This window comes from Stegostoma tigrinum, chromosome 34 (assembly GCF_030684315.1).
Source record: "Stegostoma tigrinum isolate sSteTig4 chromosome 34, sSteTig4.hap1, whole genome shotgun sequence".
In the NCBI taxonomy this organism is placed as follows: domain Eukaryota; kingdom Metazoa; phylum Chordata; class Chondrichthyes; order Orectolobiformes; family Stegostomatidae; genus Stegostoma; species Stegostoma tigrinum.
In genome coordinates, this window is record NC_081387.1 from 6,313,442 (window position 1) to 6,332,337 (window position 18,896).

Consider the following 18,896-nt stretch of genomic DNA (forward strand, 5'->3'; position numbering starts at 1 on the left):
GGACACTGTGAAAACCCACCAGACTAAATTCACTCCTATCCTGATCCTTCCTCACCACCCCCAGACACTTTTAAAACCCACCAGACTAAATTCACTCCCTTCCTGACCCAGTCTCATCCTCCCAGACACTGTTTAAACCCACCAGACTAAATTCACTCCCCCCCGATCCTGCCTCACCCTCCCGGACACTGTTAAAACCCACCAGACTAAATTCACTCCCCCGTGCCGATCCTGCCTCACCCTCCCGGACACTGTTAAAACCCACCAGACTACATTCACTCCCATCCATACCCTGCCTCACCCTCCCAGGCACTGTTAAAACCAACCAGACTAAACTCACTCCCTTCCTGACCCAGTCTCACCCTCCCAGACACTGTTTAAACCCACCAGACTAAATTCACTCCTATCCTGATCCTGCCTCACTCTCCCAGACAGTGTTAAAACCCGCGAGACTAAATTCACTCCCTTCCTGATCCAGTCTCACCCTCCCAGACACTGTGAAAACCCACCAGACTAAATTCACTCCTATCCTGATTCTGCCTCACCCTCCCAGACACTGTTAAAACCCACCAGACTAAATTCACTCCCTTCCTGTTCCGGCCTCACCCTCCCAGATGCAGTTAAAACCCACCAGACAAAATTCACTCCCTTCCTGATCCTGTCTCACCCTCCCAGACACTGTTTAAACCCTCCAGACTAAATTCACTCCCTTCCTGACCCTGTCTGACCCTCCCGGACACTGTTAAAACCCACCAGACTAAATTCACTCCCTTCCTGACCCAGTCTCACCCTCCCAGACACTGTTAAAACCCACCAGACTAAATTCACTCCTATCCTGATCCTGCCTCACCGTCCCAGACACTGTTAAAACCCACCAGACTAAATTCACTCCCTTCCTGACCCAGTCTCACCCTCCCGGACACTGTTGAACCCCACCACACTAAACTCACTCCCCCCCTGAACCTGCCTCACCCTCCCAGACACTGTTGAAACCCACCAGACTAAATTCACTCCAATCCATAGCCTGCCTCACCCTCCTAGGCACTGTTAAAACCCACCAGACTAAATTCACTCCCTTCCTGATCCAGTCTCACCCGCCCAGATGCAGTTAAAACCCACCAGACTAAATTCACTCCCCCCCCCGAATCCTGCCTCACCCTCCCGGACACTGTTAAAACCCACCAGACTAAATTCACTCCCTTCCTGACCCAGTCTCACCCTCCCGGACACTGTTAAAACCCACCAGACTAACTTCACTCCCCCCCTGATCCTGCCTCACCCTCCCGGACACTGTTAAAACCCACCAGACTAAATTCACTCCCATCCATACCCTGCCTCACCCTCCCAGGCACTGTTAAAACCCACCAGACTAAATTCACTCCCTTCCTGACCCAGTCTCACCCTCCCAGACACTGTTTAAACCCAGCAGACTAAATTCACTCCTATCCTGATCCTGCCTCACCCTCCCAGACACTGTTAAAACCCACCAGACTAAATTCACTCCCTTCCTCACCCAGTCAAACCCTCCCGGACACTGTTAAAACCCACCAGACTAAATTCTCTCCTATCCTGATCCTGCCTCACCCTCCCAGATGCAGTTAAAACCCACCAGACTAAATTCACTCCCTTCCTGACCCTGTCTCACCCTCCCGGACACTGTTAAAACCCACCAGACTAAATTCACTCCCTTCCTGACCCAGTCTCACCCTCCCGGACACTGTTAAAACCCACCAGACTAAATTCACTCCCTTCCTGACCCAGTCAAACCCTCCGGGACACTGTTAAAACCCACCAGACTAAATTCACTCCTATCCTGATCCTGCCTCACCCTCCCAGATGCAGTTAAAACCCACCAGACTAAATTCACTCCCTTCCTGACCCAGTCAAACCCTCCCAGACACTGTTAAAACCCACCAGACTAAATTCACTCCTATCCTGATCCTGCCTCACCCTCCCGGACACTGTTAAAACCCACCAGACTAAATTCACTCCCTTCCTGACGCAGTCTCACCCTCCCAGACACTGTTAAAACCCAGCAGACTAAATTCACTGCCCCCCCCCGATCCTGCCTCACCCTCCCGGACACTGTTAAAACCCACCAGACTAAATTCACTCCCATCCATACCCTGCCTCACCCTCCCAGGCACTGTTAAAACCCACCAGACTAAATTCACTCCCTTCCTGACCCAGTCTCACCCTCCCAGACACTGTGAAAACCCACCAGACTAAATTCACTCCTATCCTGATCCTGCCTCACCACCCCCAGACACTGTTAAAACCCACCAGACTAAATTCACTCCCTTCCTGATCCTGCCTCACCCTCCCAGATGCAGTTAAAACCCACCATTCTAAATTCACTCCCTTCCTGATCCTGCCTCACCCTCCCAGACACTGTTTAAACCCACCAGACTAAATTCACTCCCTTCCTGACCCTGTCTCACCTTCCCGTACACTGTTAAAACCCACCAGACCAATTCACTCCCTTCCTGACCCTGTCTCACCCTCCCAGACACTGTTAAAACCCACCAGACTAAATTCACTCCTATCCTGATCCTGCCTCACCCTCCCGGACACTGTTAAAACCCACCAGACTAAATTCACTCCCTTCCTGACCCAGTCTCACCCTCCCAGACACTGTTAAAACCCACCAGACTAAATTCACTCCCTTCCTGACCCAGTCTCACCCTCCCGGATACTGTTAAAACCCACCAGACCAATTCACTCCCTTCCTGACCCTGTCTCACCCTCCCAGACACTGTTAAAACCCACCAGACTAAATTCACTCCTATCCTGATCCTGCCTCACCCTCCCAGATGCAGTTAAAACCCCCCAGACTAAATTCACTCCCTTCCTGACCCAGTCTCACCCTCCCGGACACTGTTAAAACCCACCAGACCAATTCACTCCCTTCCTGACCCTGTCTCACCCTCCCAGACACTGTTAAAACCCACCAGACTGAATTCACTCCTATCCTGATTCTGCCTCACCCTCCCAGACACTGTTAAAACCCACCAGACTAAATTCACTCCCTTCCTGACCCAGTCTCACCCTCCCAGACACTGTTAAAACCCACCAGACTAAATTCACTCCTATCCTGATCCTGCCTCACCCTCCCAGACAGTGTAAAAACCCACCAGACTAAATTCACTCCCTTCCTGACCCAGTCTCACCCTCCCGGACACTGTTAAAACCCAACAGACTAAATTCACTTCCCCCCTGATCCTGCCTCACCCTCCCGGACACTATTAAAACCCACCAGACGAAATTCACTCCCTTCCTGACCCAGTCCCTCCCTCCCGGACACTGTTAAAACCCAACAGACTAAATTCACTCCCTTCCTGACCCAGTCTCACCCTCCCAGACACTGTTAAAACCCACCAGACTAAATTCACTCCTATCCTGATCCTGCCTCACCCTCCCAGACACTGTTAAAACCCACCAGACTAAATTCACTCCCTTCCTGACCCAGTCTCACCCTCCCAGACACTGTTAAAACCCACCAGACTAAATTCACTCCTATCCTGATCCTGCCTCACCCTCCCAGACACTGTTAAAACCCACCAGACTAAATTCACTCCCTTCCTGACCCAGTCTCACCCTCCCGGACACTGTTAAAACCCAACAGACTAAATTCACTCCCTTCCTGATCCTGCCTCACCCTCCCAGATGCAGTTAAAACCCACCATTCTAAATTCACTCCCTTCCTGATCCTGCCTCACCCTCCCAGACACTGTTTAAACCCACCAGACTAAATTCACTCCCTTCCTGACCCTGTCTCACCTTCCCGTACACTGTTAAAACCCACCAGACCAATTCACTCCCTTCCTGACCCTGTCTCACCCTCCCAGACACTGTTAAAACCCACCAGACTAAATTCACTCCTATCCTGATCCTGCCTCACCCTCCCGGACACTGTTAAAACCCACCAGACTAAATTCACTCCCTTCCTGACCCAGTCTCACCCTCCCAGACACTGTTAAAACCCACCAGACTAAATTCACTCCCTTCCTGACCCAGTCTCACCCTCCCGGATACTGTTAAAACCCACCAGACCAATTCACTCCCTTCCTGACCCTGTCTCACCCTCCCAGACACTGTTAAAACCCACCAGACTAAATTCACTCCTATCCTGATCCTGCCTCACCCTCCCAGATGCAGTTAAAACCCCCCAGACTAAATTCACTCCCTTCCTGACCCAGTCTCACCCTCCCGGACACTGTTAAAACCCACCAGACCAATTCACTCCCTTCCTGACCCTGTCTCACCCTCCCAGACACTGTTAAAACCCACCAGACTGAATTCACTCCTATCCTGATTCTGCCTCACCCTCCCAGACACTGTTAAAACCCACCAGACTAAATTCACTCCCTTCCTGACCCAGTCTCACCCTCCCAGACACTGTTAAAACCCACCAGACTAAATTCACTCCTATCCTGATCCTGCCTCACCCTCCCAGACACTGTTAAAACCGACCAGACTAAATTCACTCCCTTCCTGACCCAGTCTCACCCTCCCGGACACTGTTAAAACCCAACAGACTAAATTCACTTCCCCCCTGATCCTGCCTCACCCTCCCGGACACTATTAAAACCCACCAGACGAAATTCACTCCAATCCATACCCTGCCTCACCCTCCTAGGCACTTGTAAAGCCCACCAGACTAAATTCACTCCCTTCCTGACCCAGTCTCACCCTCCCAGACACTATTAATACCCACCAGACTAAATTCACTCCTATCCTGATCCTGCCTCACCCTCCCAGACACTGTTAAAACCCACCAGACTAAATTCACTCCCTTCCTGACACAGTCTCACCCTCCCAGACACTGTTAAAACCCAGCAGACTAAATTCACTCCTATCCTGATCCTGCCTCATCCTCCCAGACACTGTTAAAACCCACCAGACTTAATTCACTCCCTTCCTGACCCAGTCTCACCCTCCCGGACACTGTTAAAACCCACCAGACTAACTTCACTCCCCCCCTGATCCTGCCTCACCCTCCCGGACACTGTTAAAACCCACCAGACTAAATTCACTCCCATCCATACCCTGCCACACCCTCCCAGGCACTGTTAAAACCCACCAGACTAAATTCACTCCCTTCCTGACCCAGTCTCACCCTCCCAGACACTGTTTAAACCCAGCAGACTAAATTCACTCCTATCCTGATCCTGCCTCACCCTCCCAGACACTGTTAAAACCCACCAGACTAAATTCACTCCCTTCCTGACCCAGTCAAACCCTCCCGGACACTGTTAAAACCCACCAGACTAAATTCACTCCTATCCTGATCCTGCCTCACCCTCCCAGATGCAGTTAAAACCCACCAGACTAAATTCACTCCCTTCCTGACCCAGTCAAACCCTCCCAGACACTGTTAAAACCCACCAGACTAAATTCACTCCTATCCTGATCCTGCCTCACCCTCCCAGACACTGTTAAAACCCACCAGACTAAATTCACTCCCTTCCTGACGCAGTCTCACCCTCCCAGACACTTTTAAAACCCAGCAGACTAAATTCACTCCTATCCTGATCCTGTCTAACCCTCCCAGACACTGTTAAAACCCACCAGACTAAATTCACTCCCTTCCTGACCCAGTCTCACCCTCCCGGACACTGTTAAAACCCACGAGACAAATTCACCCCCTTCCTGACCCTGTCTCACCCTCCCGGACACTGTTAAAACCCACCAGACTAAATTCACTCCCTTCCTGACCCAGTCTCACCCTCCCAGACACTGTTTAAACCCACCAGACTAAATTCACTCCCTTCCTGATCCTGCCTCACCCTCCCAGACACTGTTTAAACCCACCAGACTAAATTCACTCCCTTCCTGACCCAGTCTCACCCTCCCGGACACTGTTAAAACCCACCAGACTAACTTCACTCCCCCCCTGATCCTGCCTCACCCTCCCGGACACTGTTAAAACCCACCAGACTAAATTCACTCCCATCCATACCCTGCCTCACCCTCCCAGGCACTGTTGAAACCCACCAGACTAAGTTCACTCCCTTCCTGAACCAGTCTCACCCTCCCAGACACTGTTTTAACCCACCAGACTAAATTCACTCCTATCCAGATCCTGCCTCACCCTCCCAGACACTGTTAAAACCCACCAGACTAAATTCACTCCTATCCTGATCCTGCCTCACCCTCCCAGATGCAGTTAAAACCCACCAGACAAAATTCACTCCCTTCCTGACCCTGTCTCACCCTCCCGGACACTGTTAAAACCCACCAGACTAAATTCACTCCCTTCCTGACCCAGTCTCACCCTCCCAGACACTGTTAAAACCCACCAGACTAAATTCACTTCCTTCCTGACCCAGTCAAACCCTCCGGGACACTGTTAAAACCCACCAGACTAAATTCACTCCTATCCTGATCCTGCCTCACCCTCCCAGATGCAGTTAAAACCCACCAGACTAAATTCACTCCCTTCCTGACCCAGTCAAACCCTCCCAGACACTGTTCAAACCCACCAGACTAAATTCACTCCTATCCTGATCCTGCCTCACCCTCCCAGATGCAGTTAAAACCCACCAGACTAAATTCACTCCCTTCCTGACCCAGTCAAACCCTCCCAGACACTGTTAAAACCCACCAGACTAAATTCACTCCCTTCCTGACCCAGTCAAACCCTCCCGGACACTGTTAAAACCCACCAGACTAAATTCACTCCTATCCTGATCCTGCCTCACCCTCCCTGATGCAGTTAAAACCCACCAGACTAAATTCACTCCCTTCCTGACCCTGTCTCACCCTCCCGGACACTGTTAAAACCCACCAGACTAAATTCACTCCCTTCCTGACCCAGTCTCACCCTCCCAGACACTGTTAGAACCCACCAGACTAAATTCACTCCCTTCCTGACCCAGTCAAACCCTCCGGGACACTGTTAAAACCCACCAGACTAAATTCACTCCTATCCTGATCCTGCCTCACCCTCCCAGATGCAGTTAAAACCCATCAGACTAAATTCACTCCCTTCCTGACCCTGTCTCACCCTCCCGGACACTGTTAAATCCCACCAGACTAAATTCACTCCTAACCTGATCCTGCCTCACCCTCCCAAATGCAGTTAAAACCCACCAGACTACATTCACTCCCTTCCTGACCCTCTCTCACCCTTCCGGACACTTTTAAAACCCACCAGACTAAATTCACTCCCTTCCTGACCCAGTCTCACCCTCCCGGACACTGTTAAAACCCACCAGACCAATTCACTCCCTTCCTGACCCTGTCTCACCCTCCCAGACTCTGTTAAAACCCACCAGACTAAAGTCACTCCCTTCCTGACCCTGTCTCACCCTCCCGGACAGTGTTTAAACCCACCAGACTAAATTCACTCCCTTCCATCCCCTGCCTCACCCTCCTAGAAACTTCATTGTCGATGTTTCCTTCTGACAGGTACTGCCCTTCGACTCATCGGCTGGGGTTGTTGCTTTGGGGTCAATGTCATGAGCCAAGGTGTTGTCTCACTTCGCCAGGTCTCATTTCAACACCTTCAGCTCTTGTCACACCCTCTGCCCACTACTCCACCATATGCACACACGCGCACACGCACACACACCAAACACTGACAACAAATACTCAAACCTCGTTGAGTGAAGTTTGTGTCATGCAGTGTTTTGAATTTTTTTTCAAGGGCTTCTTTCTTAGCTCGAGGAAGTAGATTATCAGGCCCTGGGGATTTATCCCCCTTTAATCCCATCATTTTCCCCAATGCCATTTTCTTACTGATATCCTTCAGTTTCTCCTTCTTACTAAATCCTGTGATCCCCAACGTTCTTGGGCTGTTACTTGTCTCCTACTTTTGTGAAGACAGAACCGAAATATTCATTTCATTAAACTTTTGTTTCCCATTATAACTTCTGTTTTATGACGGTGCAGGGGGTTGTGGAGAGGGAAGGTTGGTTAGAGAGAACTGGTGGAAGAAGGAGAAATCAAAGTTTGAGCTGGTTTTTTGAACTCTCTTTAAGTTAGAAAAATTATGCCTGAAGATTTGATTGCTCCCTGGTTTGTCCTACCATGATGAAATTATTGCAAGTTCAGAGAACAAAATCTCAGTTATAAGAATTAAATGAATAATCTTCGAAGTTTACTGGCAGCTACCTGCGCGCATTCGTGTCTTCATGAGCCAAGCAAGATACAATCCCATGTGCGTGTGATGTTACAGATCGTGGAGTTTGCTGAAGTGAACTAGCCAGTTACATCTCATGTATTCCTTATTCCTTTTGATTTATCTCTCGTCTGTCTGTCTGTCTGGAGCTGGAGGTCTAGAATCAAGAGTTTAAATCATAGGCAGTAATTGGATTGCCTTGTGGATTAACTTTGTTCTGCTTAAAGCTACTGTATTTTTCTAGCAAACTTTGTTTTAAGCGGCACTTTATCAATCAGTGCTCTTGCTAAACTAGGAAAAATTTATCTACCTCAAAAACCACAAGTTACTGTGATGTCTGAGTATTTGTGCTGTAAATAAAGTATATCAGTGTTGTGTATACCTCCTGCATGATGTTTTTATTGCTCACTGTGTGTTTTTTACATTAATTTTAGGAGGTGTGTTAACGTTTTAACATAGCTTTTTTTGAGGGATGTTGATGTCTCTGTCTGTCTGTGTCAGTGATGTCGCTCTATCTCTGGCCTTGGTAACAGCAACATTTAGGTGACCTTTCCAGTTCTGTTTCTAGTAGCCCCGAGATGTTGACAATGCCATTGAACGTGAAGACGTGATAGAGTTGCTGTCTTGCTGGAGATGTTCATTGCCAGGCACTTAAGTAGTATGAATGTTATTTTCTGTTTATCAGCTCAAGCCTTGATGTTGTCCCATTAGACAGGGACTGCCTCAGTATTTATACCAGATTTATCCATGGTTGCTCCGGGAAGCGAGAGAGGAGGTTGCTAAGCCGCTGGCGAAGATCTTTGCTTCCTTGCTTTCCATGGGAGTCGGACTGGAAGATTGGAGGGAGGCAAATGTTGTCCCTCTTTTCAAGAAAGGGAATAGGGAAATCCCTGGAAATTATAGACCAGTCAGTCTTATGTCTGTGGTCAGCAAGGTTTTGGAAAGAATTCTGAGGGATAGGATTTATGACTATTTGGAAAAGCATAACGTGATTAAAGGGAGTCAGCGTGGCTTTGTGAGGGGCAGGTCATGCTTTACAAATCTTATTGAGTTCTTTGAGGAAGTCATGAGACAGGTTGACGAGGGTCGAGCAGTGGATGTGGTGTACATGGACTTCAGCAAGGCATTTGATAAGGTTCTCCACGGCAGGCTCATTCATAAAGTCAGGAGGTATGGGATACAGGGTGATTTGGCTGTCTGGATTCAGAATTGGTTGGCTGACAGGAGGCAGAGAGTGGCTGTAGATAGTAAGTATTCTGCCTGGAGGTCAGTGCTGAGTGGTGTCCAGCAGGGCTCTGTTCTTGGGCCTCTGCTCTTTGTAGTTTTTATAAATGACTTGGATGAGGAGGTTGAGAGGTGGGTTAGTATGTTTGCTGATGACACAAAGGTTGGAGGTGCTGTTGGTAGTATCGAGGGCTGTTGCAGGATTCAGCAAGACATTGACAGAATGCAGAGCTGGGCTGAGAAATGGCAGATGGAGTTCAACCTGGATAAATGTGAAGTGATGCATTTTGCAAGGTCGAACTTAAATGCTGAATATAGGATTAAAGGCAGGATTTTTGGCAGTGTGGAGGAACAGCGGGATCTTGGTGTTCAAGTGCATAGCTCTCTCAAAGTTGCCACCCAGGTGGATAATGTGGTTAAGAAAGCATATGGTGTTTTGGCTTTCATTAACAGGGGGATCGAGTTTAAGAGCCGCGAGGTTATGCTGCAGCTCTACAAAACCCTGGTGAGACCACACTTGGAATATTGTGTCCAGTTCTGGTCACCCTATATTAGGAAAGATGTGGAGGCTTTGGAGAGGGTGCAAAGGAGGTTTACCAGGATGCTGCCTGGACTGGAGGGCTTGTCTTACAAGGAGATGTTGACAGAGCTCGGACTTTTCTCACTGGAGAGAAGGAGGAAGAGAGGTGACCTGATCGAGGTATACAAGGTAATGAGAGGCATGGATAGAGTCGATAGCCAGAGACTTTTCCCCAGGGCAGGATTGACTGCCACGAGGGGTCATAGCTTTAAGGTGTTAGGAGGAAGGTATAGAGGAGACGTCAGAGGGAGGTTCTTCACCCAGAGTGTTGTGAGCGCATGGAATAGTTTGCCAGTGGTAGTCGTGGAAGTGGAGTCATTAGTGACATTTAAGCGACTGCTGGACATGCACATGGACAGCAGTGAATTGAGGGGAATGTAGGTTAGGTTATTTTATTTTTGGATTAGGATTATTCCACGGCACAACATCGTGGGCCGAAGGGCCTGTACTGTGCTGTACTGTTCTATGTTCTATGTTCTAAAACCTAAGAGGTCATGGGACAATGGCAAGTCAGTTTACAAGTTATCACATGTGCATTTGACAAAGCATCTCTCTTTTATTTTTAACACATGAAATGTATAAACTGTCATTTGTAGTTACACGTTATTCAGTATAAACAGTTCACAAAGAAAACTATTCAACATAACTGTTCACTGTAGTCTGTTGCACTTTTCTCTGAAGACTTCACATCTGGTGAGGGCACAAATTGTTGACCTTGGGTTATTTGAGTGAACTGCTGCTTCTCGTTCACTGCCCCCGTACCACTACACCTCCTGAGGAGTGAGCATGCATATTGTTCACAGTCTCATGACAAATTAGACAAGAACTTTCCTCTGTAGTTTATGCATCCAGTAAATCACTGCACCCTTCTCACACCTGTTGGTCACAGTGCCTTTGTAATAGCTGTCACCTTGTCAGAACATTTCCTGTGTACTTGATTTCAGTTTTCTTCACATTTGCCTTTTTCAGTTTCCACTTCATCCGACAAGACCACTAGCAGTCACATGAGATTGTAGTCACAGTATGAGTAATGGCTTCTTTCATTGTCCTTCCACATCTATTCATGAGCAGATAATTCATAATAATATCCACTATCAGAAGATCCCTGATACTGTCACGCTGTCTGCTTTGATACACTTCTACAACAGTCATCAAAATCCTTCATTTCTAAACAGACTCTCAGATTTCCAGGTGTTGTTTTGCACAGCTACCATGCTGAAAATGCATTCTGTAGGAGCTGTCTCTTGTTTGATAACTCCCTTTTCCCTCCAGCTCTACGATCTTTTCTTTCAGGTCGGACTTGAGGGCAACTGGATCCCCTCCTCAGCAAATGCTGCACCGGTCTCACAGTCCCTTTCTCCTTGAGATTACATATGTTGCCAATCTAAATTTAAGACTTGCTTCAGTGAAATGAATGGATTAACACTCAACGTCTACTAGATGGATCTGTGAATCTTTATTGGGCCATCACATTGGCTTCTCAGCTTCACTTGTACTCTTGGGAAGAGTGTCGTTCAATTTGATAGCCTCAGTGTACCTTCGATGGGTTCATTTCAGGTCATCAAACTGAGCCACTTCAAACAGTGTCTGTGAAGATCATGATGTTGCATGAATCACCAGCATCTGTCTGAAAGTTTAAATTAATCTGATTCTCTCCTTTTGCAGTCAGTGTTCTAACCATAACACACCATTTGTTACCTTTAGGCTCAGTGATGCTAAAAGATTATATGGTTTAGAATGACCCATTTAAAATCACCACCTGTTATGCCTCCAGTAATAATCAGCTTGGGCCTGCTTTACTTCTTTTGAGCAGAAGACTGTGTTCAAAGTGGTTCAGATTCTTGCATGTAACCAACAAATTCTCAACAACTTGAAGCCTTTTCTTTTCTGTAGTGTCCTCTTCTACATTTACATCCTGTACACTGGTCTTGATTTTTCTACTGGCTCTTCAGAAGTATTTCCTTTCTCCACCATTATGCTGTTCTGTTTGCCTGAACTGTGTCTCAGCATAATGCAAAACCTTGTCTGTTGTCTATTAATACTCTCCAGCTTTTAATGACAACCTCAGAGCTTCTCCATATATCAAACATTTTCTTGAAAACAAGTTTCTCCTCTCTCAGCAGATGTGCTGTCATGGTGGGTTCTCTTGTAAGGCATTCTTATCTCTCACAAGATTAGCTCTCAATTATCCAAATTCTCAGATTTCAGACAGATGCCTCAATGCTGTCACAAATCTGATCCATATTCTTTGCCACCTTCAGGGATCTAATGTTCAACACAGATTACTTACATGTAATCAGTAACGGAGTATTCAAAAAATAGCTTCAAGGATTTCAAAATTTCTCCGGCCTGATTTTTCTGCCCCCAGTTACGTCTCGAGTGCAGTATAACTTAGCTGTAGCTTGTACCTTGATTCCGATGGGATGTGTCCTCGCATATTAAAGGGAATAGCCACAGTAATAATGAATGCATTGCTGGCAATCTTCTAGAAACCAATGGATTCTGGAAGAACCCCAGACAATTAGAAAACTGCCACCTAGATTTAAAAAGGAAAGGAAAGAACAAATGGGCAATGTTTGCTAGTTAGCTCTACACCTTTCATGGCAAAATCGAATCGTCACAAGTATTTAGAATTAAATAGCAGGATCAAGCAGAAACAGCATGGCATTGTGAAATGATCATCATGCCTGAAAAAATAATAGAAATCCTTGAAGAAGAAACAAGCAAGATAGACACAGGATGGATGTAATATTTGGATTTTCACAGGCGTTTGAGGAGATACCATACATTAGGCTACTCAATACAAAAAGAGACCATGATGTTGGAGGTAGTATGTTAACATGGATAGAGGATTGGCTAACGAATAAAAGAGAGAGAAAATCAGGATAAGGGGGGCATTGTCATGACAGCAACCTGTCACTATTGGTGTGCCACAGGAATCAGTGTCAGGGAACAACTATTTACAAAATATATTGATGATATGAAAGAGAAAAGTGAATGTATGGCACAAATATGTGGGATGGCAAGTGGTGACGATGACACAAAGTGTCTGTAGAGGGATAGAAGAGAGGTTAACTGGGCACATACTTGGCAGATGGAATATAATGTGGGAAAATACAGGTTATGCACTTTGTCTGGAAGAATAGATGAACTGAATATTATTCAAATGCAGGAAGACTATGGAAAGCCACAAGACAGAAGAGTTTCCGGGTCTTCATTCATGAATCACAAACAGCTCGCATTCAAGTTCAGCAGGAACTTTATTTGAAAAGGGATGGAGTATAAAAGTAAGAAGGTTTTGCGAAAACTGTAATGCCACTGGTCAGACCACAGCTGGAGTACTGTGAACAGTTTCGGGCCTTTTGTCTCAAGGGAGATATGCTGGCAGTGGACGTAGTCCAGAGAAGGTTCACCAGGTTGGTACTATGTTTGGAGGTTCTGTCTTATGGGGACAGATTGAGTAGGTTTGTCCTGTAGTCGTTGGAATATAGAAAAAAATGAGAAGTAGCCTTTCCCCAGAGTAGTGGAGACCAAAACTAGAGGGCGTAGCTTAATGTGGGAAAGGAACATGAGGGTGAGGTTTTCACATAGAGGGTAGTGTGCATATGGAATGAGCTGCCAGAGGAAGTGTTGGAGGCGAGCATAATACAACACTTAAAAGACATTTGGACAGATACATGGATAGGAAAGGTCTAGAGGATATGGGCCAAACACTGGCAAATGGGACTAGTTCAGCTTAGGAGAGCTGGTCAGCTAGAAGGTGTTGGGCTGAAGGTTCTGTTTCTTTGTTGCATGTCTCTATGACTCTATGCCTACTCCAGATCCAACTCTCACACCATGGACCCTTCAGGACCTAACTTTGGAGCACAGGGGCCTGTGTTATTTGCCATGCTTCTGCCAGGTCATTATGTGCAGGGGCAAACAGTATCTTCCATATTCCTACAGACTGATCTTAATACAGACATAGACACAACGCTGAAGTGGGGAAATATACACGTTTAAACTTATGTAAAGAGAGAGATGCATAGACCCAGAGAGAAATGAGAGTTCAGGTTCTCTCAAGACAAAGTTTTATCATGGTGTGGGGATCATTTTCCTTTGTAATGAAGACCAGGGGCTGGGCTCTCGGATGGCAAATCAGGATTTCCTTTCCAATTCAGCTTCAGCACATGGTCTGTGGCTGGGAAGGTCCTTCAACGGGAAGCTCCCTTTTAGCCACTTTTTAAAGACCGATCAAAATTGAAACAAAAAACACAGCAAGGCCGCCAATTTGAGAAAGGGTGGGAGTCTTCACTCACTGGAAAACTCCCAAACAAATGGGAAAGGCCAGGCAGTGACTATTATTAGCCTGTCTTTAACAGGGTTCCATAAACCTAGCGGTCTGTACCACCACAGGGACAAACAGCCCCAAGCCTGCAGGAAACGATCGCGGACAGGAATAGGTTCTGGAGAAAGGCAGGGTTTTTGTAAATTTCACATCCTTTGTCGATGTGAATCAAACATGCAGCTCTTGTGGTCAAAACACTGCGGCTGTCCCAGTGACTGGTGAGTATTACATTTAATTGACAACACAGTGTGGATCTGGAGGAAAACAGCAAGCCAGGCTGTATCAAAGGAGCAGGAAAGCTGACATTTCTTCTGAAGAAGGGCCCTGACCCAAAACGTCGACCTGTCGCTCAACTTCCTGTTTGAGTTTGGACAAACGGTCAAATTTCGAGAGAAGTTGGAAAAAAAAGTCTCGACAGACATTTTTGTTTGTCATTTACAGTCTATTAGCAGCAGCTTTCATTCCATCAGTTTTTGCTTAACCCTGCCCAGGCTCAGCTGTGACACCCTCACTTTTGAATAGGCCGGGTTACCTCCGACACCAACATCATACTAACAACGAAAGAACTGCGGATGCTGTAAATCAGGAACAAAAGCAGAAGTTGCCGGAAAAGCTCAGCAGGTCTGGCAGCATCTGTGAAGAAAAAAAAATTAACCTTTCAGGTCCGGTAACTCGGTTCTGAGGACATGTCACCAGACCTGAAACGTTAACTCTGTTTTTCCTTCACAGATGCTGTCAGCCCTGCTGAGGTTTTCCAGCAACTTCGGTTTTTGTTACCAACTTCCTACTGGCTGTGTATAAAGGGGTGATTAAAGAGCTCAGTGAAACACAGTGGGGATCCTGCTCTGGATTGTCCATCCCCCCTGTTTGACAGAGAGACTGTTCACGCAGTGACTGTCCCCCATGGTCTCACACTTCATCCTCCCAAATATTCCTGTCTCCCCTCATTTCAATCGGGATTAATCTTTACCACACCTTTCCTGGTCATAGCGACCTGCCCTTGGGTTATCCTGAGTTATCCTGGGAGCTCAGGGACGCGGCTGATGTCCATGACTCCTACACACGCAGGAAGTATGTCCAGCTGCGGCTCTTGTTGGACCCCACATGATGGCTCTGGAATTGCAGCTGGACTCACCTTGGAGCATCCGCGATGCTGAGGACATCGTGGATAACATGTTTAGCAAATTGGTCATACAGCAGATGAGGATTGCTGAAGGAGAAGGGAAATGGGTGACCAACAGGCAGACAAAATGCAGGAAGGCAGTGCAGGGAAAATGAGTGGAAGAGCTGTAGTCATGTGGGGTTCGATTAAGGGGAGTAGATAGGTGGTTCTGTGGTCGAAAACCAGACTCCCAAATGGTACGTTGCCTCCCAGGTGCACAGGTCAGAGATGTCTCAGATCGACTGCAGGACATTCTGAAGGGGGAGGGTGAACAGCCAGTTGTCATGGTGCATATAGGCTCCAATAACACGGGTAAAAAATGGGATGATGTCTTACATGCAGAATTTAGGGAGTTAGGAGCCAATTTAGAAAGTAGGACCTCAGAGATAGTAATCTCTGGATTGCTACCAGTGCCACATGCTAGTCAGAGCAGAAATGAAAGAATAATCTTGATTTATGAGGATAAATGGGATAAATGTGTGGCTTGAGAGATGGTGCAGGAGCGGGGGGGTGTCCAGATTTTTAAGACATTGGGACCGGTTCTGAGGGAGGTGGGACTATTACAAATTGGATCGCCTACATCTGGGCAAGACTGGAACCAATGTCCTAGGGGGTACTTTTGCTAACACTGTGGGAGATGGTTGAAATTAATGTGGTAGGGAGATGGGAACCAAATGAGGAGGTTAGTGGACAGTAAGGAGGTAGTAACTAAAGCCTGTAAGGAACTAGATAGTGAAGTCAGCGTTACTAAGGGGAAGAGTCGGCAGACAGCAGATGATCAACGCAAAGGGATGGGTGGTCTGAGGTGCATTTGTTTTAATGCGAGAAGTGTTTTAGGTAAGGTAGATGAACACAGGGCTTGGATTAGTACCTGGGAGGATGATGTTACTGCTATTACTAAGACTTGGTCAAGGGAAGGACAAGATTAGCAACTAAATATCCCAACATATAGATGCTTCAGGCAGGATAGAGAGGGAGGTAAAAGGGGTGGAGGAGTTGCATTACTGGTCAAAGACGATATCACAGCTGTGCTGAAGGAGGGCACTATGGAGGCCTCGAGCTGTGAGGCAATATGGACAGAGCTCAGAAATAGGAAGGGTGCGATAACAATGTTGGGGCTGTACTACAGGGCTCCCAACAGCAAGCGTGAGATAGAGGTACAAATATGGAGACAGATTATAGAAAGATGTAGGATGGTGGTGATGGGAGATTTTAATTTTCCCAACATTGACTGGGATTCACTTAATGTTAGGGGTTTAGATGGAGCAGAATTTGTAAGCAGCATCCAGGGGGGTTTTATGGAGCAGTGTGTAAATAGTCCAACTCGGGGAGTGGACATACTGGACCTGGCATTGGGGGATGAGCCTGGCCAGGTGGTTGAAATTTCAGTCGGGGATTACTTTGGGAATAGTGATCATAATTCCATAATTTTTTGAATACTCATGGGCAAAGATAAGAGTGGTCCGAATGGAAAGTGCAAAATTAGGGAAATGGCAAAATTAGCAAGGTTCGACAGGAGCTGGGGAATGTGGATTGCAAGCAGCTGTTTGAGGGAAATCTACACTTGATGTGTGGGAGGCTTTTAAAGAGAGGTTGATCAGAGTGTAGGGCAGACATGTCCCTGTGAAAATGAGGGAAAGAAAGGACAAGATTAGGGAACCATGGATAACAGGTGAAATTGTGAGACTGGCAAAGAGGAAATTGAAAGCATACATAAGGTCTAGGTGACTAAAAACAGATGAAGCTTTGGAAGAATATCGGGAAAGTAGGACCAATCTGAAATGAGGAATTAAAAGGGATAAAAGGGGTCATGAAATATGTTTAGCAAATAGGGTTAAGGAAAATCCCAAAGCCTTTTATTCATACATAAGGAGCAAGAGGGTAACTAGAGAAAGGGTTGGCCCACTCAGGGACAAAGGAGGTAAGTCATGCGAAGAGTCAGAGAAAATGAATGAGATTCTTCATGAGTAATTTGCATCAATGTTTGCCGAGGAGAGGGACATGACAGATGTTGAGGTGAGGGATAGATGTTTGATTACTCTAGGGCAAGTTTTCATTAAGAGGGGGGAAGCGTTGGGTATTCTAAAAGGCATTAGGGTGGACAAGTTCCCAGGTCCAGATGGGATCTATCCTCAACAACTTCTCTTTCGATTCCTCCCACTTCCTACAGACAAAGGGGGTGGCCATGGGTACCCGCATGGGCCCAAGCTATGCCTGCCTCTTTGTAGGTGACGTGGAACAGGCCCCAAACCCCACCACTTCCTCCGTTACATTGATGACTGTATCGGCGACGCCTCTTGCTCCCCACAGGAGCTCGAACAGTTCATCCACTTTACCAACACCTTCCACCCCAACCTCAAGTTCACCTGGGCCATCTCCAACACATTCCTCACCTTCCTGGACCTCTCAGTCTCCATCTCAGGTAACCAGCTAGAAACTGTTGTCCATTTCAAGCCCACTGACTCCCACAGCTACCTAGAATACACCTCCTCCCACCCACCCTCCTGCAAAAATTCCATCCCCTATTACCAATTCCTCCGCCTCCGCCGCATCTGCTCCCAGGATGAGGCATTCCACTCTGGCACATCCCAGATGTCCACGTTCTTCAAGGACCACAACGTCCCCCACGCAGTGGTCGCGAACGCCCTTGGCTGCGTCTCCTGCATTTCCCGCAACACATCCCTCATGCCCCACCCCCGCCACAACCGCCCCCAGAGGATCCCCCTTGTTCTCACATACCACCCCACCAACCTTGGGGTACAATGTATCATCCTCCGACACTTCCACCATCTACAACCCGACCCCACCACCCAAGCTATTTTTCCATCCCCACCCTTGTCTACATTCCGGAGAGGCCACTCTCTCCACGACTCCCTTGTCCGCTCCACACTCTCCTCCAACCCCACCACACCCGGCACCTTCCCCTGCAACCGCAGGAAGTGCTACACTTGCCACCACACCTCCTCCCTCACCCCTATCCCAGGCCCCAAGATGACCTTCCACATCAAGCAGATGGTCACCTGCACATCTGCCAATGTGGTATACTGTATCCATTGTACCCGGTGTGGCTTCGTCTACATTGGGGAAACCAAGTGGAGGCTTGGGGACCGCTTTGCAGAACACCTCTCCTTGGTTCGCAACAAACAACTGCACTTCCCAGTCATGAACCATTTCAACTCCCCCTCCCATTCCTCTGATGACATGTCCATCCTGGGCCTCCTGCAGTGCCACACTGATGCCACCCAAAGATTGCAGGAACAGCAACTTATATTCCACATGGGAACCCTGCAGCCCAATGGTATCAATGTGGACTTCACCAGCTTCAAAATCTCCCCTTCCCCCACTGCATCCCAAAACCAGCCCATCTTGTCCCCTCCTCCCTAACCTGTTCTTCCTCTCACCTATTCCCTCCTCCCACCTCAACCCGCACCTACATTTCCCACCTACTAACCTCATCCCAACTCCGTGACCTGGTCGT

General features: G+C 47.4%; 1 protein-coding gene across 1 annotated transcript in view; it reads left to right on the forward strand.

Annotated features, from left to right (window-relative positions):
* Positions 1–15,364, forward strand: part of LOC132206224 (major histocompatibility complex class I-related gene protein-like) — a 45,501-nt gene extending 30,137 nt beyond the window's left edge. Inside the window, exons 6-9 of the mRNA XM_059639594.1 lie at positions 7,414–7,493; positions 11,743–11,883; positions 13,302–13,345; positions 15,247–15,364. Of these exons, the coding sequence (XP_059495577.1) occupies positions 7,414–7,493; positions 11,743–11,883; positions 13,302–13,345; positions 15,247–15,364 (383 nt within the window). The remainder of the gene's footprint in view (positions 1–7,413; positions 7,494–11,742; positions 11,884–13,301; positions 13,346–15,246) is intronic.
* The last annotated feature ends 3,532 nt before the right edge of the window (positions 15,365–18,896 follow it).